This window comes from Octopus bimaculoides, chromosome 11, assembly GCF_046866305.1.
Source record: "Octopus bimaculoides isolate indiv1 chromosome 11, ASM4686630v1, whole genome shotgun sequence".
Taxonomy (NCBI): Eukaryota; Metazoa; Mollusca; class Cephalopoda; order Octopoda; family Octopodidae; genus Octopus; species Octopus bimaculoides.
Genome location: NC_142938.1, coordinates 16,036 through 37,883, shown reverse-complemented (window position 1 = coordinate 37,883; position 21,848 = coordinate 16,036). Strand labels below are relative to the sequence as shown.

The 21,848-nt window shown below is 40.4% G+C and overlaps 1 protein-coding gene and 1 long non-coding RNA gene across 7 annotated transcripts in view; both read left to right on the top strand.

Moving 5' to 3' along the window:
- LOC106881197 (rho guanine nucleotide exchange factor 38) overlaps positions 1 to 4,226 on the top strand; it is a 43,921-nt gene extending 39,695 nt beyond the window's left edge. For 3 of the 4 annotated variants that reach the window (XM_014931497.3, XM_014931496.3, XM_014931495.3), the window contains exons 14-15: positions 357 to 403; positions 3,486 to 4,226. In XM_014931497.3, coding sequence (XP_014786983.1) covers positions 357 to 403; positions 3,486 to 3,734 — 296 coding nt within the window. In that variant the 3' untranslated portion in view covers positions 3,735 to 4,226. The remainder of the gene's footprint in view (positions 1 to 356; positions 404 to 3,485) is intronic. The other variant, XM_052971405.2, reaches the window with a different exon arrangement.
- A 620-nt stretch (positions 4,227 to 4,846) lies between these two features.
- LOC149133146 (uncharacterized) overlaps positions 4,847 to 21,848 on the top strand; it is a 28,570-nt gene continuing 11,568 nt past the window's right edge. Inside the window, exons 1-2 of one of the 3 annotated variants that reach the window (XR_016243528.1) lie at positions 4,847 to 12,722; positions 13,402 to 13,435. This is a non-coding gene — a long non-coding RNA (uncharacterized LOC149133146). Of the gene's footprint in view, positions 12,723 to 13,401; positions 13,436 to 13,692; positions 18,247 to 21,848 lie in introns of those variants that run through there. The other 2 variants (XR_016243529.1, XR_016243531.1) reach the window with 2 other exon arrangements.

Here is a 21,848-nt window from a genome sequence, read left to right as displayed (position 1 = left end):
AAAGGGAAAAATATCATCTAAAGGAAGTAAACTTTTCATAGTCAAGGATGTTATTTGGGAAATCCTACTTGATTCTGGAACCCTAATAATCCGTCAAACATTTAGGGTCACCTATTGGTTTTGCATTATGGATGGCCTAAACTTCAGTCTGATTTGAAACAACATTATATATTCTCTTATAGAGTATTTAACTGTGACATGCAGTGTTTCCAAGAAATGTTTGATCTAGAATGTTATTCAATCTTGTATTTGTATTATTAAAGACTGATAGTGACTACAATCTGTTCGTAGTAGCCTGTCCCTGTGTATTCTTTTGTAAAATATTTTAATTGATTCATTTTATTGATGGTAATCAGGTAATATTGAGCTGAAGCAGTCACTGATGATTGATGAAGATGATGGTGTAAGTAAATATCATATACATTTGAAGTCAATCAATTTCCTATAATTTTTATCACAGTTTAGCAATACATAAGGGTTTTTAGTAATATTTCCTTATAACTATGCTAGCTAACAGTTATGATCATGGCTACTTGATAGCAATTGTTGTTGTTTTCTCATAGATACAGCCATAACTATCGAAATGAAAAGTACCATAATTACTTTTTTCATAGTTAATAATTATCCAGGACAAAAAACACCTGATCCAAAAATTATTCCTTCACCCATTTTCACAGTTGGTTATTGAGTCTACTCTGTTGCAAGTATTTGAACCTAGTTTCCAGCCCAGAGATAACTTTCTCCCTTTCTATTACTAGTCAAAGAATCTTTCTTTGCAAAAATGTTATGGACACTGCCCTTCCTTCTCTGATCAAGCCATTTATTGTTTGCAACTTATCTTATTCCAGATTATTTAACAGATGAAATTAACAGATGAAATTCCATTATTATGAATACCAATAGATCATAGTTTTCAGTATAGGGAAATTAGTTTCAATTTCTGATCATAATCCTAATGAAAATGTTATATGGGTTTTGATGTAATGAAATTCATTACAACAAATATTTTTAGTAGTATCAAACAAAATTTTAACTTCTAGCTGTTAATATTTCTTACTTTAACCAAAATATTTTTGAGCCAGTGGTCTTGAAAATCAAGTTTACATACAATATATACTATTTTTTTCTACTCTAGGCACAAGGCCCGAAATTTAGGGAGAAGGGGCCAGTCGATAGGATCGACCCCGGTACGCAATAGGTACTTAATTTATCGTCCCCGAAAGAATGAAAGGCAAAGTCAACCTCGGCAGAATTTGAACTCAGAATGTAAAGACAAACGAAATACCGCCAAGTATTTTGGCACGGTGTGCTAACGGTTCTGCCAGCTTACCATCTTATACAATATATATTATTGATTAGACAATGTAACAGATAGAAGTGAGTGAGATATAGTATTAAGATGCAATTCCATCAGTTGAGTGCCCTGACTATTAAGTTGTCTGTGTTTGTGTTTTCTCAGTATTCTTTATTTCACAGACCAAATCAGAAATTTGGCAATTCCAAAACAAAAGAGTTTGATTTAGTTTTTTTGTTGAAGAGGCACTAAATTAAGCAAATTTCAATGGTTAGGTCATCAAAAAATCAGAATTTATTCATGCAGTTATCAAACATAAGTAAGAATGAAACTTGTAGCTGTGGCCAACTCTTGTTTTTACTGAAGCAATTATTTCTTTCAAATTTTCTAGTTGTGACTGTCCTGTATATTTTATGGGTTCAGAGATATTTTCTGCATTAGTAAGAATGGAAGTGTTCCAACTGCAACCAGCATATCCGTTTTCAAATTTAAATTCAGAGACAATACAAAGGAAAAATAGATATTTTTGCTGACATTTGTTAAGGATATAATATCTTTTTTTCATTATCTGAATATGAATAGCCAGACTAATAAAGGAAAGAAAAAATTTTATTTGCTCATTTTAGCCTTACAGAATTTTTATACAAATATCCAAATTTTCAAACTTTATAACATCCATTGTCAAGTAGAAGATTTGAACTACATCCACACACCACTTTTTCAAACTAATTTTTATTTAGTTCCAGTATAACATTTGGATTTTAAGAAAATCCTAACACTTGTAACCTTCCCCTTCCCCATCTCAAAATCTTATATCCTGGTGACATTTAACTTCAGAACACAAGGTAATCAAAACACTTATCAATTTGTAATACTCTAGGAGAGCAAGATAAAAGAAAATGTTAGCTTAATTTTGTTTTAGTATTTTGTCCTTTCTCCCTACAATCATAAGTTGTTTTAACACAATTCACTTTGTTTTCCATCTTTTTGTGGGTATTAATGCAAACAACTATACTTCTCAGTTAACTACAATTAGCCATATCACCGTCACCACCATTGTGATTTAGTGTCCCTAATGAGTGATGAGTGGCATCTATTCACATTATTTATTTGTAACCTAAGTGAGTAAAATGTCTTGGATGAGGACCCATCATATTGTTGGAACTTCATTAGAACCAAACATTCTGCTAGGATACACATCACCAATAATATGTATAAAGGAACAGTAACTGCTCCATTCTGACTGGATCACCTCCATTATAGTCATGATGGGAATGTATAGGTAGAACAAAACTAATAAGGAAGCTTTTATAGTAATAACGGTTTGGTGTGTTAAAGAAGGAGATACACTGGATATAATCTAAGCTGGCATGGTTGGAATGCTTTTGATCATAGGCCTGCATTCAAAGACCTGGCCAACAACAATGGCAACAACATAGTCTTTTCTACTCTAGGTACAAGGCCTGAAATTTTGCGAGAGGAGGACAGTTGATTAGATTGACCCCAGTATGCAACTGGTACTTAATTTATCGACTCCAAAAGGATGAAAGGCAAGGTCGACCTCAGCAGAATTTGAACTCAGAATGTAAAGACAGACAAAATATTGCTAAGCATTTTGCCCAGTGTGCTAACATTTCTGCTAGCTCGCCACCTTAATGCCAACAATATATTTCTTTATTGCCAACAAGGGGCTAAACATAGAGGGGACAAACAAGGACAGACAAAGGGTTTAAGTTGATTACACCAACCCCAGTGCATGACTGGTACTTATTTAATTGACCCCAAAAGAATGAAAAGCAAAGGCAACCTCGGTGGAATTTGAACTCAGAACGTAGTGGCAGACGAAATACTGCTAGGCGTTTTGCCCAGTGAGCTAATGTTTCTGCCAGCTTACCACCTTAATGCCAACAACCTATTGCTAAGAGAAGGATGCAATAGGAGCCAGCAAGTGGATTGACACTGTTCAGTTGGCCAGTTGACAATAGCAACTGCAAGATATATTACCCAAACATTTTTGAAGTGAAAAATGTAAAATATATATATTTTAAAATTTTCTAAATGCTTTACAGTTCTTTGAAAGCAGGAGTGATTAAATTTTTATAACACTACATTAATATAAATTTTTTTTTTTTTTTTTTTAATATTAACACTAAATAAAATACTTCTTGATGTCTTTCTCCTCTCTCTCCAGTTCTACTTTGCAAAAATCCCTTATGATGCACAAGCTAACCAACCAGAAGTATCTCTCTATGAAGGACAGTTTGTTACAGTCATTACAAAGAACGATGGATGTGGAAATACTGAATGGTGGAGAGTTGACATAGGTGACAATGTTGGATACTGTCCAGCTGTCTGCTTGGAAAAAGCAACCAATTTCATGGAAACTGAAGAAATACTTTTCGAAGATATTACCAATGTACAGATCCACAAATGTCCATAATGTCCAAATGTATTACAAATGTACAGGTCCACAATGTCCGGGTAGATGGGGATTAACACATGCTTTTAAAATAAAAGAATTTTATTTAATTATAATGTTAATGAATAATATTTTCAAAATGATTTTCATCATTTTCAATGCATAACTTGATGCACCTTGCAAAATTCAGGTGAACTCCATTAAATAAGTCTACATAAGTCTACGTTGCCATCAATTTCAGCACACTGACTGGTAATGCGTTCTCTCGTGTGGTTTAAATCTGTAATCTTTATTGAGTAAACTTTCTCTTTCAACATACCCCAGAAAAAAAAGTCAAGGGGAGGAAGGTAAACAAAAGTAAAAGAGGAAAATTATCATTTCTTATATTTAATTGTTTATGTTATGATTTTATTTACACCATGTACCCAAACTTTGTAGACACCCTGTACATACTTTCTATCATTAATTGTAAAATTGTATTTATACTAATAAAATTATAATTGTTTACATTCATTATTGATATATAATTAATCATATTAAAATTCTCTCACTCTCTCTCTCTCTCTCTCACACACACACACACACACACACATATATATATGCATGATTGTTGCCAGGGCCGCTGACTGGCTCCCGTGCTGGTGGCACGTAAAAAGCACCATTTGAGCGTGATCATTACCAACATTGCCTTACTGGCACATGAAAGACAACATTCAAGCGAGGTCGTTGCCTGTGCTGCTGGACTGGCTCCTGTGCAGGTGGCATGTAAGAACACCATTTGAGCGTGGCCGTTGCCAGTATCACCTTACTGGCCCTCGTGCCGGTGGCACGTAAAAGCACCCACTACACTCTGAGTGGTTGGCATTAGGAAGGGTATCCAGCTGTAGAAACTCTGCCAGATCAGATTGGAACCTGGTGCAGCCATCATCATCATCGTTTAACGTCCGCTTTCCATGCTAGCATGGGTTGGATGATCTGACTGAGAACTGGTGAACCAGACGGCTACACCAGGCTCCAATCTGATTTGGCAGAGTTTCCACAGCTGGATGCTCTTCCTAACGTCAACCACTCCGAGAGTGTAGTGGGTGCTTTTACATGCCACTGGCACGAATGCCAGTCAGGCGGTACTGGCAACGAACATGCTCAAAATAGTGTATTTTATGTGCCACCTGCACAGGAGCTAGTCCAGCGGCACTGGCAATGACCTCGCTCGAATGTCTTTTCACGTGCTACCAGCACAAGTGCCAGGAAGGCGATGCTGGTAGTGATCACGCTCAAATGGTGCTATTTACGTGCCACTGGCATGGAAGCCAGACAGCTGCTCTGGCAACGATCACGCTTGGATGGTGCTCTTAGCACTCCACTGGTACAGGTGCTTCACAATTTCAATTTCGCTTGCCTCAACAGGTCTTCGCATGCAGAGTTTAGTGTCCAATGAAGGAAAGGTATGCATAAGTGGGCTGGCTACATCCCTGGCAGAGGCCTCGGATTATGGTCTCACTTGACTTGCTGGGTCTTCTCACACACAGCATATTTCCAAAGGTCTCGGTCACAAGTAGAAGGATTTCTTGGGGATTTTAACTGCTGTTTCTAGGAGTGAATTTTTTTTACTATAATTTCAGTGATGTTTATAGCAGAGAGAGAGAGAGAGAGAGAGAGAGTAGAAGGATTTCTTGGGGGGGTTTTAACTGCTGTTTCTAGGACGATTTTTAGGAGTGAATTTTTTTTAAATATAATTTCAGTGATGTTTATAGCAAAGAGAGAGAGAGTAGAAGGATTTCTTGAGGGTTTTAACTGCTGTTTCTAGGAGTGTGGACTGCTAAACAATGCAGTGAAATCTGGATATGCTAGAAACATCAGTCAAATCACTTATATGGAAATCAGAAACAGGAAGTAAGAGTGAGAGAAAGAGTATAGCAGGGTTCGCGGATCTTGTTCAAAACGGAGGCACCAGTATTTTCTTAACGAAACACTTTGAAACTTGGGACACTGGTAGAATGTGTCATATAAAACGTCTTTTTCTCTTAGTCTTCTTAACAAAAAAACGTACATCGCAAGTTATTTCATGTTAAAGTTGTCGTATTTCTGTAATTTCAACCAATGACTGACGTCCATTCAGTCGAATACATTAAGTGCTGACTACGTAAACAAACGATTGTCAAACGATTTTGGCGGTGATAAAATTATTATTTCCTTGTCAAAAAATGGCTGAAGCATATTGGCAGTAGCTAATAAACCTTTCTATTATAGGCACAAGGCATGGTTTTTGAGGGAAAGAGCAAGTCAATTAGGGTTAGGGTTAGGGAAAATGAACACACGTGTGTTGCCTCTCTGCAAAATGTCAGAAGTAATGGAGATTAAATACGCTTTACACTGCTTAAACTGCCAAAGGAGTAAGTATAAACAGCTGAACACTTGTCAGTGATTGGTTGAAATTATTGAAATAAGACAATTTTTTACATGAAATAAATTCCAATACAAAAATTTCTTTCTCTTCTATAACACAAAATAGATAAGTATATGAAGTTTGAAAGTCTTTCGGTACCAAAAACACTACATAAAACATAAATGAAAACTGGTGCCCCCCATTTTGAACAAGGTCCCCTGACTTTATGGCCAGTGTGCGATTTTTGGTCCCAGTCTTTATGGCCAGTGTGCAATATATGGTCCCCGACTTTATGGCCAGTGTTGAATTTCTGGTCCCCGACTTTATGGCCAGTGTTCAATTTTTGGTCCACGTCTATATAGCCACTGTGCGATTTATGGCCAGTGTTCAATTTTCGGTCCCCGTCTTTATGGCCAGTGTGCAATTATTCGTCCCCAACCTCATGGCCTGTGTGCGACTTGTGGTCCCCGACTTCATGGCCAGTGTACAATTTTCGGTCCCCGACTTTGTAGCTAGTGTTCAATTTCTGGTCCCCGACATTATGACCAATGTGCAATTATTCGTCCCCGACTTTATGGCCAGTGTTCAATTATTGGTCCCCTACTTTGTGGCCAGTTTTAAATTTTTAGTCCCCGTCTGTATAGCCAGTGTGAGATTTTTGGTCCCCGACATTATGGCCAGTGTTCAATTGTTGGTCTCCAACTTCATGGCCAGTGTACAATTTTTCGTCCCCGACTTTATGGCCAGTGTTCAATTGTTGGTCTCCGACTTCATGGCCAGTGTACAATTTTTGTCCCCGACTTTATGGCCAGTGTTCAATTTTTGGTCCCCGACTTTATGGCCAGTGTTCAATTTTTGGTCCCCGACTCCATGGCCAGTGTACAATTTTTGGTCCCCGTTTTTATGGCCAGTGAGCAATTATTGGTCCTCGAATTTATGGCCAGTGTGCGATTTTTGGTCCCTGTCTTTACGACCAGTGTGCAATTATTCGTCCTGGACTTTATGGCCAGTGTTCAATTTCTGGTCCCCGACTTTATGGCCAGTGTGCGAATTATGTTCCTCGACTTTATGGCCAGTGTACAATTTTCGGTCCCCGACTTTATGGCCAGTGATCAATTTATGGTCCCCAACTTTATGGCCAGTGTTTAATTTTTGGTCCCCGACTTTATGGCCAGTGTACAATTTTCGGTCCCCGTCTATATGGCCAGTGTACAATTTTTTGGTCCCCGACTTTATGGCCAGTTTGGGATTTTTGATCCCCCATTTTATGGCCAGTGTTCAATTTTTGGTCCCCGACTTTATGGCCAGTGTTCAATTTTTGGTCCCCGTCTTTATGGACGGTGTGCAATTTTTGGTCGCCGACTCTATGGCCACTGTTCAATTTTGGTCCCCCACTTTATAGCCAGTGTTCACTTTTTGGTCCCCGTCTTTCTGGCCTGTGTGCGATTTTTGGTCCCCGACTTTATGGCCAGTGTACAATTATTCGTCCCCGACTTTATGGCCAGAGTTCACTTTTTGGTCACCGTTTTAATGGCCAGTGTGTAATTATTGGTCTCCGACTTTATGGCCAGTGTGCGACTTTTGGTCCCTGACTTTATGGCAAGTGTTCAATTTTTGGTCCCCGTATTTATGGCCAGTCTGCAATTATTCGTCCACGACTTTATGGCCAGTGTGCGATTTTTGGTCCCCGAATTTATGGCCAATGTACAATTTTTGGTCCCTGACTTTATGGCCAGTGTTCAATTTTTGGTCCCCGTCTTTATGGCCAGTGTTCAATTTTTGGTCACCGTTTTAATGGCCAGTGTGTAATTATTGGTCTCCGACTTTATGGCCAGTGTGCGACTTTTGGTCCCCGTCTTTATGGACGGTGTGCAATTTTTGGTCCCCGACTTTATGGCCAGTGTTCAATTTTTGGTCCCAGACTTTATGGCAAGTGTGCAATTTTTGGTACCCGTATTTATGGCCAGTGTCCAATTTTTGGTTCCCGACTTTATGGCCAGCGTTCAATTTTTGGTCCCAGACTTTGTGGCCAGCGTTCAATTTTTGGTCCCAGACTTTGTGGCCAGAGTTCACTTTTTGGTCCCCGTCTTTCTGGCCTGTGTGCGATTTTTGGTCCCCGACTTTATGGCCAATGTACAATTTTTGGTCCCCGACCTTATGGCCAGTTTTCAATTTTTGGTCCTCGTCTTTATGGCCAGTGTACGATTTTTGGTCCCTCATTTTATGGCCAGTGTACAATTTTCGGTCCCCGTCTATATGGCAAGTGTACAATTTTTTGGTCCCCGACTTTATGGCCAGTTTGGGATTTTTGATCCCCCATTTTATGGCCAGTGTTCAATTTTTGGTCCCCGACTTTATGGCCAGTGTTCAATTTTTGGTCCCTGATTTTATGGCCAGTGTTCAATTTTTGGTCCCCGACTTTATGGCCAGTGTTCATTGTTGTTCCCCGTCTTTATGGCCAGTGTTCAATTTTTTGTCACCGTTTTAATGGCCAGTGTGTAATTATTGGTCTCCGACTTTATGGCCAGTGTGCGATTTTTGGTCCCCGACTTTATGGCCAGTGTTCATTTTTGGTCCCGTCTTTATGGCCAGTTCTCAAGTATTCGACCCAGACTTTATCGCCAGTGTTTAATTTCTGTTCCCCGACTTTATGGCTAGTGTCCGAAATTTTGTTCCCCGTCTTTATGGCCAGTGTACAATTTTCGGTCCCCGTCTTTATGGACGGTGTGCAATTTTTGGTCCCCGACTTTATGGCCAGTGTTCAATTTTGTTCCCCCACTCTATAGCCAATGTTCAATTTTTGGTCCCCGTTTTTATGGCCAGTGTGCGATTTTTGGTCCCCGTCTATATGGCCAGTGTGCTATTTTTTGGTCCCCGACTTTATGGCCAGTTTTGGATTTTTGATCCCCCATTTTATGGCCAGTGTTCAATTTTTGGTCCCCATCTTTATGGTCTGTTCAATTTTTGGTCCCCGTTTTTATGGACAGTATGCAATTATTGGTACCCGACTTTATGGCCAGTGTGCGATTTTTGGTCCCCGTCTTTATGGCAAGTGTGCATTTCTTGGTCCCCGACTTTATGGCCAGTGTACAATTTTTGGTCCCCGACTTTATGGCCAGTCTTCAATTTTAGGTCGTCGTCTTTATGGCCAGTGTGCGATTTTTGGTCCCCCATTTTATGGCCAGTGTGCAATTATTCGTCCCCGACTTTATGGCCAGTGTTCAATTTTTGGTTCCCGACTTTATGGCCAGTGTTCAATTTTTGGTCCCCGTTTTTATGGCCAGTGTGCGATTTTTGGTCCCCGTCTATATGGCCAGTGTGCTATTTTTTGGTCCCCGACTTTATGGCCAGTTTTGGATTTTTGATCCCCCATTTTATGGCCAGTGTTCAATTTTTGGTCCCCGACTTTATGGCCAGTCTTCAATTTTTGGTCCCCATCTTTATGGTCAGTGTTCAATTTTTGGTCCCCGTTTTTATGGACAGTATGCAATTATTGGTACCCGACTTTATGGCCAGTGTGCGGTTTTTGGTCCCCGTCTTTATGGCCAGTGTGCAATTTTTTGATCCCCGACTTTATGGCCAGTGTGCGATTTTTGATCCCCCATTTTATGGCCATTGTTCATTTTTGGTCCCCGACTTTATGGCCACTGTTCAATTTTTGGTCCGCGACTTCATGGCCAGTGTGCAATTATTGGTCGCCGACTTTATGGCCTGTGTGCGATTTTTGGTCCCCGTCTATATGGCCAGTGTGCAATTATTCGTCCCCGACTTTTTGGCCAGCGTTCAATTTTTGGTCCCCGTCTTTATGGCCAGTGTCCAATTATTGGTCCCCGACTTTATGGCCAGTTTTGAATTTCTGGTCCCCGACTTTATGGCCAGTCTCCGAATTTTATTCCCCGACTTTATGGCCAGTGTACAATGTTCGCTCCCCGTCTATATGGCCAGTGGGCAATTATTCGTCCCCGACTTTATGGCCAGTGTTCAATTTTTGGTCCCCGACTTTATGGCCAGTGTTCAATTTTTGGTCCCCATTTTTATGGCCAGTGTGCAATTATTGCTCCCCGACTTTATGGCCAGTGTGAAATTTTTTGGTCCCAGACTTTATGGCCAGTGTGCGATTTTTGGTCCCTGACTTTATGGCCAGTGTTCAATTTTTGGTCCCCGACTTTATGGCCAGTGTTCATTGTTGTTCCCCGTCTTTATGGCCAGTGTTCAATTTTTGGTCACCGTTTTAATGGCCAGTGTGTAATTATTGGTCTCCGACTTTATGGCCAGTGTGCGATTTTTGGTCCCCGACTTTATGGCCAGTGTTCATTTTTGGTCCCCGTCTTTATGGCCAGTTCTCAAGTATTCGACCCAGACTTTATCGCCAGTGTTCAATTTCTGTTCCCCGACTTTATGGCTAGTGTCCGAAATTTTGTTCCCCGTCTTTATGGCCAGTGTACAATTTTCGGTCCCCGTCTTTATGGACGGTGTGCAATTTTTGGTCCCCGACTTTATGGCCAGTGTTCAATTTTGGTCCCCCACTCTATAGCCAATGTTCAATTTTTGGTCCCCGTTTTTATGGCCAGTGTGCGATTTTTGGTCCCCGTCTATATGGCCAGTGTGCTATTTTTTGGTCCCCGACTTTATGGCCAGTTTTGGATTTTTGATCCCCCATTTTATGGCCAGTGTTCAATTTTTGGTCCCCGACTTTATGGCCAGTGATCAATTTATGGTCCCCAACTTTATGGCCAGTGTTCAATTTTTGGTCCCCATCTTTATGGTCAGTGTTCAATTTTTGGTCCCCGTTTTTATGGACAGTATGCAATTATTGGTACCCGACTTTATGGCCAGTGTGCGATTTTTGGTCCCCGTCTTTATGGCAAGTGTGCATTTTTTGGTCCCCGTCTTTATGGCAAGTGTGCATTTCTTGGTCCCCGACTTTATGGCCAGTGTACAATTTTTGGTCCCCGACTTTATGGCCAGTCTTCAATTTTAGGTCGTCGTCTTTATGGCCAGTGTGCGATTTTTGGTCCCCCATTTTATGGCCAGTGTGCAATTATTCGTCCCCGACTTTATGGCCAGTGTGCGATTTTTGGTCCCCGTCTTTATGGCCAGTGTTCTTTCTTGGTCCACGTCTTTATGGCCAGTGTGCGATTTTTGGTCCCCGTCTATATGGCCAGTGTGCAATTTTTTGATCCCCGACTCTATGGCCAGTGTGCGATTTTTGATCCCCCTTTTTATGGCCAGTGTTCATTTTTGGTCCCCGACTTTATGGCCAGTCTTCAATTTTTGGTCCCCGACTTTACTGCCAGTGTTCAATTTTTGGTCCCCGACTTTATGGCCAGTGTTCAATTTTTGGTCCCCGACTTTATGGCCAGTATTCAATTTTTGGTCCCCGACTACATGGCCAGTGTTCAATATTTGGTCCCCGTCTTTATTGCCAGTGTGCAATATTTGGTCCCCGTCTTTATGGCCAGTGTGCGATTTTTGATCCCCCATTTTATGGCCATTGTTCAATTTTTGGTCCCCGACTACATGGCCAGTGTACAATTTTTTGTCTATGACTTTATGGCCAGCGTTCAATTTTTGGTCCCCGTCTTTATGGCCAGTGTGCGATTTTTGGTCCCCGACTTTATGGCCAGTGTTCAATTTTTGGTAGATGAAGGTATGTACATACATGTACGTACATATGCATATACTCATATATTATTTGTATTTTATTGAAGGAATCCGCGTTCTTCCTATCAAGTTCACAGGTGCCCTTAACTCAGTCAGACCCATTAAACTTCACTTTTTCCTACCCCTTTTTACGGGATAACACTTAACCCCTCCCCCTTTCATCTCCTAATCATTTGGTTACCCTGTTGTCTCTCTCTACCTGACAACGACACGTCGGCGCCGCAAGAACGTGCCTGGCGACGCAAGGTCGTGTCTGATGCCGCAATAACATGTACCCCACTGGCTTTGCAAGCAGGCTAATGTCTGTTCCCCCTGATCAGAAAGATAGTCCATTGCAGGGAAATCTATTTACAATTGAGTGGACTGCAGCAATATTAAATGAGGTGTTTTGCTCAAGAATACAATGTACTGCTCAGTATGGGAATTGAACCCACAATCTAGCCACTGTGAGTGCAACACCCTAACCACTAGGCCCCATACCTTCACACACACACACACACACACACACACATGTATACATATCCATAGACGTACATATGTATGCCAATCATTTTTATATCTGTTTTCCAATCTAGCATTGGTGCGATGTATATATATTTGATGATTTTTTTTATTTACTTCTAGATCCTATTCATGTCTTGAACCCTTACCTATTGCTCAAGTAAGGGATCTCTTATTCCAATGGTTTATTCATTAACAGGGAAAACGATAACAATCTAATCGCTCATAGCTAAAAAATTGTCAGAGACAGCAAATGTAAACACGAAATATTTGAGCAGAAGTTGTAATTAAGGCGTAAGTGAGAGAATGTTTTGGTTCTGTCAGGTGTCCGTTACGGAAGTGAGGATCAGAGCATGCGTAATGGTGAGCGGAAGAGGTCAGAGGGCAACTGGGTGTCATGGAAACCGAACGTGTTTGCAACGAAGAGAAGAAAACCTTCCCCTCCAGATTGTTGACAGGTAAGAAGAAAAGCTCATTTCTCCTTGTTTTTTTAATGTCAACCCTCCTGTTCCTTAATTTCCCCTTCATACCACAACACACACGCTTTTGTGAGAAGCAGAGGAGTGTTTATAATCCGTAAATAACTTATACTGAAAAAAAGAAGAACCAAAACAAAACAAGAATACATTCTGGCAGTTTAAATGAAGATTTCCAAGAGTCTCTTCTTCACAGTTCATTTAATCTACGAAAACCTCGCCCTTGCCTCAGCCTCCTATCATCTTTTCATTTGTCTTATTTCTTTCATCATTTTTCAACGACGACTCCGGTCTGTGTCTGTTTTTATGTATTTATGCGTTATAGATATAACGAAATCGTGCCAGCAATGTCTCATTTTAAACTAGAAGAAAAAAAAAGCCTTACAGATTTATTCTCACCTGCTTCAGATGTGTATGTAAAATGCAGAAAACAATCGAAGTTTTATGCATCAAATGCATCTATTTTCAGTGCATCTGTTCGAGTTTAGTTGATACAACAGAGACAATGCTTTTATGAATTTCATAAAATGCATTAAGGCAGTAATTATTATATTGTCTAATTTAAACTCGAAGAATGTTTTGCGGATTTTACACAATCCATAAATACACAAAAACAAAAAAGAAAAAAAAACATCCAAAGTTTTATTATTTTTTGTTGTAGTTATTTCATTTCCACACAGCAGAAATGTTAGAAGGTAAGTTTCTATTTAAAAACCTGATATATATATATAAAAAAAAAGTCTCACATTTTATGAATCTTCTAACCCTAACCCTACCCCCCCCCTTCTGTTAAACTTTAAATCACTGTGAAATAGGAAGTTAGTATTGTAGAACAAAGATCAGTTTGATCAGATATGTTGGTATCAAAATGGTGTAGAGTTTCTTTTTCTTTTCTTTTTTTCTTTTGTTGGTTTGTAATATTTTAAGCCACTTCACTGAATTTCCTTTGCAGATTCATAGCTTGTTGAGAGCCTCCGAGAAATGTGCTGTTGGTCAGACCAAACTCAAACGAGTGCTCATCTCCATAGCCGGTGTGTCCACACTTGTTCTCAAAGGAAATTCCGAGTTGACTGCAGAGACCTGCAATGGCTGCTAATATTTTTAGAGATTCAGGACGATTTTGTCTCTTGATATTTGTGTTATTTTTTGAGTCCTGTATCTATTTTGTCCTTGTCTGCATGAGTGGCTCTGTGGTTAAGAAGTTTGCTTCGCAACCACATGGGCTGACCAAAACTTTCAGAGTGGATTTGCTAGATGGAAACTGAAAAAAACTCATATATATGTGTGTGTGTGTGTATATATATATATATATATATATATATATATATATGTGTGTGTGTGTGTGTATATAGATATATATATACACACACACACGTGTGGTTATGTACAAGGAGTGAGAGTGAACGAGTAGACAGGCATGAAGAAGCATTGGAGATTGATTTGCAGTGCTGCTCATTGGGGTTAATTGATGATGGTGACTTTGCATGTGGTGTGTCCCCTCCCCTCCACTAGTACCAAGACCACCATCATTCACCCTAATTTCAAAATGTTTTTAAAACTTGCGCATATGCGCACGGCCTGTTATTAATTATCGGTTGAATGACATCACGTAAAGTTTGATAATTTAAAAAATTTTTATGAATTTGTGTTCTGCAAATATCTTGTACAATTATGCAAGTCCCACCCCCATAAACCTCTGTGGATCCTCAAATTAGACTTAACTGGTATCGATCCCAGTAGGAATGAAAAGGGCATTGCTGGAATTTTTGTATAGATTTAAGAGGTATGTAAATGATAAATTGTTTTGATAACATAATTATCTGTTAGTAAATATCTTTTCCTTACACACACACACACACACACACACAAACAAACTACCTTTATCCTGTGAGGTGTCGAAATTAAAAATTTTAAATTTTATTTTATGTTTTAGTTATTTTAGAACTTCAGATTTTTTTTCTATAATTCTATTTATATAAATTACCATTTTGTGTGATGTTTGGGCTTGTAGAGACTGCAGTATATTTTTGGTTACTGTTATAAAAAAAGTGACAAGGAATAGTCCTACAAAAATGAAAGTAAATTACATGTTACCAATTCTTTTAGTCCTGCCACCTCTGTTTACCATTCTTGTATACTTTGAAATGGACTTTGTCTCTGTAAAAATTTTTTGTTTACTCTGTACGTTTTCTTCCTTTGGCAACAATTTCTCAAAGATCAATTTAATTTTTCAATCGAACATTAGATCTGCAGGTGACTTGCCTGAACTGATATTTAGAATTTATTTAGCATTTCGTCATTGCCTAATTTTTTTTTTCTCTCTAGCACTTGCTTCAAAGTATCTACAAATCATTCTGCTTGCCCATTTGACCCTGGGTGGTAGGGCGGAGTAAACGTGTGCTTGATTGCATGCATTTTATACAATTTCTTGAACTCATCCTGTAAATTATGTTCCATTGTCCGATACTGTGGTGTCTGGAACATTGTATTGAGCAAAAAAGTTCATGCAGGAACTTTGCTACCTTCGCAGTAGGTTGACTGCACCTACATACTTCCGGTCACATGGTAAGGCTATCAACAATGTAGTAGGCGCCATTCACTGGTCCAGTGTAGTCTATATGTACTCTGGACAATGGACTCAGGCCATGATTGGTATTTGTGGTGCCTTGGCTGCTGGCACACAACCTCTACAAGATTTTACCAAATTTTCAATGTCCTGGTCCAGTGTCGGCCAAGACGCATAGCTCCTTGTCAAAGCTTTCATTCTTGACATCCCCAGGTGTCCACTACGAAATTCATGTAATATCTGTTTCTGTAGGGCAGTTGGTACCACCACAGCCTTTCCTCAGCTTCAATGTCCCAGGCTTTGGGATTGATGTCGGTCAGTTTTAGGCTTTGCCTCAGCTGATCCTTGTATCAGTGGCATGGATGGCCACACAGTGGTCACCAGATAAAATCTGACGCAGTAGCTTGGTTTCTTTCATTCTTGCTTTTGTGGCCTGTCCATTTCAGGATGATGGCCTCGATGCTATTGTTTTAATTTAATATTGAGATCACATATTTTTGGTATCTTTTTACAATTATATTTTCATGTTCTTGAATTCCGGATGGATTTGACGAAAGCCTTCTTGACTCTATCTACATTTTCTGTTTCTGGTTCAGAATCTAATATGATTGTCTTTTCTGTTCTTGAAAATATTTTATAAGGTCCTATATAACAAGGACTTAATGAATGAGGAGTGATTTCTTTATTACCCACAAGGGGGCCAGTGGGGACATATAACAATTAGAAAAAAACAAAAACTTATGATAAAAATGAATGATAATGAAAATGAGCTACTTTATTTCATTATATTGGCTATGAAAGCCGTACATAGGTGGAGTAGCTGCGGGCTGGACAAAGACATTGATGAGATGAATGATGAACACGATGATATTAATGGGAGAAGGCAGAAGTCCCCCGCCGAACTCTGCTTCTCTAAAACATTGTTCTTTTATAATTTACATATTTGAGGCAATAAACCTCTTAGCACAGTTTCTTATTGGACTCAAGCTCCTTACAATGAGGTACTAAGCCTCTTACTGCAGACGACACCATGTCCTTAAAATGAAGCACCTGCCTCTTACAACTCTTCTCATGGGTCACATGCCCCTTCAGTATGAGGCACTCATCCTCTTACAATCTTCCGACCCAAAGTGCCACTTAGGCACTCCAACAGTGCCATGATCGGAAGCACAATATATCCACAGGGAAGGAGTCCATTCAGGCTATGTCTCTTCCCTTGACAAACCCTGTAAAAAAGCTCTCCCAACGCCTCCTCTCACCTTCTGGAGAAAACCAAATATTGTTCCTCCATTTGTTCGAGGCTACAACTTCCTCCGTCGGTGGCACAATTCCCACCGACGGGGCTTTGGAACATGCCAGCAGTGTGTATTAGCAATCGTTTTGTTTGGCCAGGACATACATTCATGGGTTACTCTGTTTCTCTGGCACGAAAAGAGCCTGGTAAAACCAGTAGAGATGTCACGGCAAATGTATTGGAATCAACTGAAATTGCAATGCAGAAGAATGTGATTTACCTATTTCCAAAGCAGACCCTGAGCAGTTTAAGGGGGCCTTTCGTCAAACGATGCTGTTGGGAGGCATTGACCTGCCCCTGCAGGTGCCAAGTTGCAAGCCCGACTGATTTAGGCTGGTTGACTTTTGCCCCTGCCACTGCTTCATATTTTTTTAATGGGGTCTTCTTCACGAGGTCGCTGCCCTTCATCAGACACGAGGATGGTGACTTCATCCACATATGCTGTTGCTCCCTTACCATAACGTAGATCATGCGGTCTTCCCCCACAGTCCCCAACCTCCGCAGCAGTGGATCAAGGGCTAATACATGCAGAAGCAGCAACACGGGGCAGCCCTGGCAAATTTAATGCTTGACTGCGAATTGTTTTGAGAAGAGACCGTTCACCTGGACGATTGTTTCGATCAATGATATACATAGCATTGATCCAGCCATGGAAAGTCGAGCCCAGTCTGACCCCCCACCAGATACCGATGGTCAACCGTATCGAATGCTGTAGACTGGTCTAAATTCACCAGTGCCCCACCCTTGCCAGGAATTTTTCCTACCTGCTCTATGGTGTAGCAAATGAGGTGAAGGTTGTCGTAACAAGTCGGAAAAGGGATCTGCTTGCATCATGATGACAAGATGCTGTAAGGAAAGTATTTCCCAGCAGCGAAAGACCAGACCTAAGTCAATCAGAAACAGCCAGAATCATCTTCCTTAAACATTGCTGGATAAAATTTGCTAAGTTGAGGCAGAAATCTAGGGCAGTTTCTTTACAGCAAGGTGCAGACAATTGTTGCCTTCTTTGTTCACAGCGTTTACGTCTGCACAAAAAAACTTCTTTTAAAAAAAATGAAACTTTTAAATCCACACCATTCCTAATATCACTTTTAAATGTCAAGTCATACCCTAATTCAAACACAACTATGCTTTCCCATTGGACACCTCTTAAACTTCCTATGAGAAATAATGACTTTGTGCTGATAGAAGTAAATGAGAAAGAGTTATAATATATTATTATTCATAATTTACATTTGTTTTCTTATGGTAATCATAAATATAATAGAAAATAGCACAAATAAATAAATAGTTGATATACTGGAAATTCTTTCTCTCGAATATGTAGAGGCATGTTTATATAATAAATATTGATCTACGTTATAATTGTTTTTTTTATGTGTTTTAACTTTGTTTTTTTTTATGTATTTGAATTCTCAATGCAAATACTCTTAAACATACGGATTTCGAACCAATATTTTGTGATTTAGCATTCCTTGAACATAGAATTTCATGTGTCTTTTTGAAATATTGTACTCAAGTGGCTTATGTACAGAGATATGTATTGTTTATCAATCAAATATTGTATATAAGTCAAAACAAATTGTTGGCTTTGTCTTTTTCAAAAATTTTTATATTATAATGTAAATAAATTGTTAGATTGTCAATTGTATTTTTCTATTTAATTTATTATTTGTAATTTATACTCCTATGTCTGTGGTATTCAACTGCTGTACCTGTGAACTGGATGTTTTACACTCCATATAATTTTTTTTTCTTTTGTTACATTATATATATATATATATACACACACACACGTAAAAAGAACCCTTCGTGTGTCGTTGATGCCAGTGTTGCCTGACTGTTTCCATGCCAGTGGCAAGGAAAAAGCATTCTAGCGTGGTCGTTGCCAGTGCCGCCTGACTGGCTCCTGTGCCAGTGAAATATAAAAAGCACCCACTACACTCTCATAGTGGTTCATGTTAGAAAGGGCATCCAGCCGTAGAAACCTTGCCAGATCAGATTGGAGCCTGGTGCAGCCTCCTGGCTTGCCAGCCCTCAGTCAAACCATCCAACCGACTCAGTGAGAACAAAGTCTGGCTGACCAGCTAGAACCTTGGCCAGAGGGAAAAATGAAGTTTACTGTCAGCAACTGTGAGACAACGTCCCACAACCCTACGAGCTCTAATTCTCTTCTCTTACAACATCATTTTATCTCTCTCTGTAGTTACTACTAAACATTGAAATAGGACACAAACACAAACTTTACTTCGCATGCTTTTGGATCTATCAGAACCTGTCCGTCGAGGCAAGGTATTGTAACATAATGGTAAACAAACACGTCCTTAAAACTTCAAGCATTGTTCATCTTTCACATCCTACAACTTGCCAGTATAACAACAAATTTTTATCGTCAAAACCGCTGACTCTGACATTTCATAATATTGTGTCCCTAATCCAACCTTACCCTTTACGACTGGTAACTACACAAATTATTATCGTTACATATATATATATATATATATACACGCACACACATACACCTTACAAACTGATTGGCGGCAAGAAGGGCATCCAACTGTAGAATCAAACCACAAATGAACCCATAAGCTTGCTTACCAACCACACGGTTCCGGGTTCATTCCCTCTGCGTGGCACCTTGGGCAAGTGTCTTCTACTATAGCCTCGGGCCCACCAAAGCTTTGTGAGTGGATTTGGTAGACGGAAACTAAAAGAAGCCCGTCGTATATATATATATATATATATATAATCATCATCATCATCATCATCGTTTAACGTCCGCTTTCCATGCTAGCATGGGTTGGACTATTTGACTGAGGACTAGTGAAACCGGATGGCAACACCAGGCTCCAATCTAATTTGGCAGAGTTTCTACAGCTGGATTCCTTTCCTAACGCCAACCACTCAGAGAGTGTAGTGGGTGCTTTTACATGTCACCCGCACGAAGGCCAGTCAGGCGGTACTGGCAACGGCCACGCTCAAAATTGTGTCTTTTATGTGCCACCCGCACAAGACTCAGTCCAGGGGCACTGGCAACGGTCTCGCTAGAAAATCCTACGAAGGCCAGTGAGGCGGTACTGGCAACGGTCACACTCAAAATGGTGCATCTTATGCGCCACCCGCACAAGAGCCAGTCCAGGGGCACTGGCAACGATCTCACTTGGCTTGCCGGGTCTTCTCACGCACAGCACATTTCCAAAGGTCTCGGTCAGTAGCCATCGCCTCAGTGAGGCCCAATGTTCGAAGGTCTTGCCTCACCACCTCAGCCCAGGTCTTCCTGGGCCTACCTCTTCCACGGGTTCCCTCAACTGTTAGGGTGTGGCACTTTTTCACGCAGCTATCCTCATCCATTCTCACCACATGTCCATACCAGCGCAATCGTCTCTCTTGCACACTACAACTGATGCTTCTTATATTCAGCTTTTCTCTCAAGATACTTACACTCTGACGGGTATGCACACTGACATTACACATCCAACGGAGAATACTGGCTTCATTCCTTGCGAGCTTACACATGTCCTCAGCAGTTACAGCCCATGTTTCACTGCCATGTAGCATGGTTGTTCATACACATGCGTCATACAGTCTGCCTTTTACTCTGAGTGAGAGTCCCTTTGTCGCCAGCAGAGGTAAGAGCTCTCTAAACTTGGCCCAGGCTATTCTTATTCTAGCAGCTACACTTTCAGCGCACCCACCCCCACTACTAACTTGGTCACCCAGATAGCGGAAGCTATCGACTATCTCTAGTTTTTCTCCCTGGAATGAGATAGAAGTTGTTTCCTGTTTGTTTACAGTGTTTATTGCACCTGAACATCTGCCACATACAAAAACTAACTTCCTAGTTAACCTGCCTTTGATATTGCTGCACCTTTTATGTATCCATAGCTTGCACCGGGTACGTCTTATAGAGTTACTACCTACTCCTTTTCTACATACTGAGCAGGGCCATCTACCTGAAGGGGTTTGTATTTTATCTACCTTCCTACTTATTAGGATTTTGGTTTTAGCTAGGTTGACTCTAAGGCCCTTCGATACTAGTCCTTGCTTCTACACCTGAAACTTCTCCTCTAGTTCTGATAGTGACTGCGCAATTAGTGCAAGGTCATCAGCATAGAGGAGCTCCCAGGGGCAACCTGTCTTGAATTCCTCTGTGATCGCCTGGAGGACTATGATAAATAGGAGGGGGCTGAGGACGGAACCTTGGTGGACCCCTACCTCTACCCGGAATTCATTACTGTACTCATTTCCAACCCTCACCTTACTGGCAGCATCTCTGTACATGGCTCGCACAGCTCTCACTAACCATTCTTCTATCCCAAGTTTCCTCATTGACCACCAGATAAGGGATCGGGGGACCCTTTCAAAGGCTTTCTCCATGTCAACGAAAGCCAGGTACAGAGGTTTATCCTTGGCTAGGTATTTCTCCTGCAGCTGTCTTACTAGAAATATGGCATCAGTGGTGCTTTTACCTGGCACGAACCCAAACTGCATCTCATCTAATTTGACTCTCTACCTAATTAGTTGGGCTATGACCCTCTCCATAACTTTCATGACCTGATCTAACAGCTTGATGCCTCTGTAATTATTTGTATCTAAAGCGTCACCTTTACCTTTGTAGCAGTTGACTATGGTGCTGCTACACCAGTCATTGGGTATGACTCCTTCATGTATCACGTGGTTCGTAATATGGGTGACTAGGCTGTAGCCAACACTGCCAGATATTTTGAGCATCTCTGCAGTGATTCCTGATGGGCCGGGGGCTTTCCCTGTCCTCATACTCTTAATTGCTTTATCTACCCTGGTACTATCAACTCGAATAGCTGGTCCCTCTGTTGGGTCGACATACGGCAGGCTCTCTTTCTCCCATTCATTCTCTTTATTAAGCAGTCTATCGTAGTGGCATCTCCAGACCTCTTTCTTTGCAGCCTCATTTAGTGCAAGATCTCTCTCTGTAGTTACTACTAAACAATGAAAGAGGACACAAACACAAACTTTACTTCGCATGCTTTTGGATCTTTCAGAACCTGTCCGTCGAGGCAAGGTATTGTAACATAATGGTAAACAAACATTTCCTTAAAACTTCAAGCATTGTTCATCTTTCACATCCTACAACTTGCCAGTATAACAACAAATTTTTATCGTCAAAACCACTGACTCTGACATTTCATAATATTGTGTCCCTAATCAAACCTTACCCTTTACGACTGGTAACTACACAAATTATTATCGTTACATATATATATATATA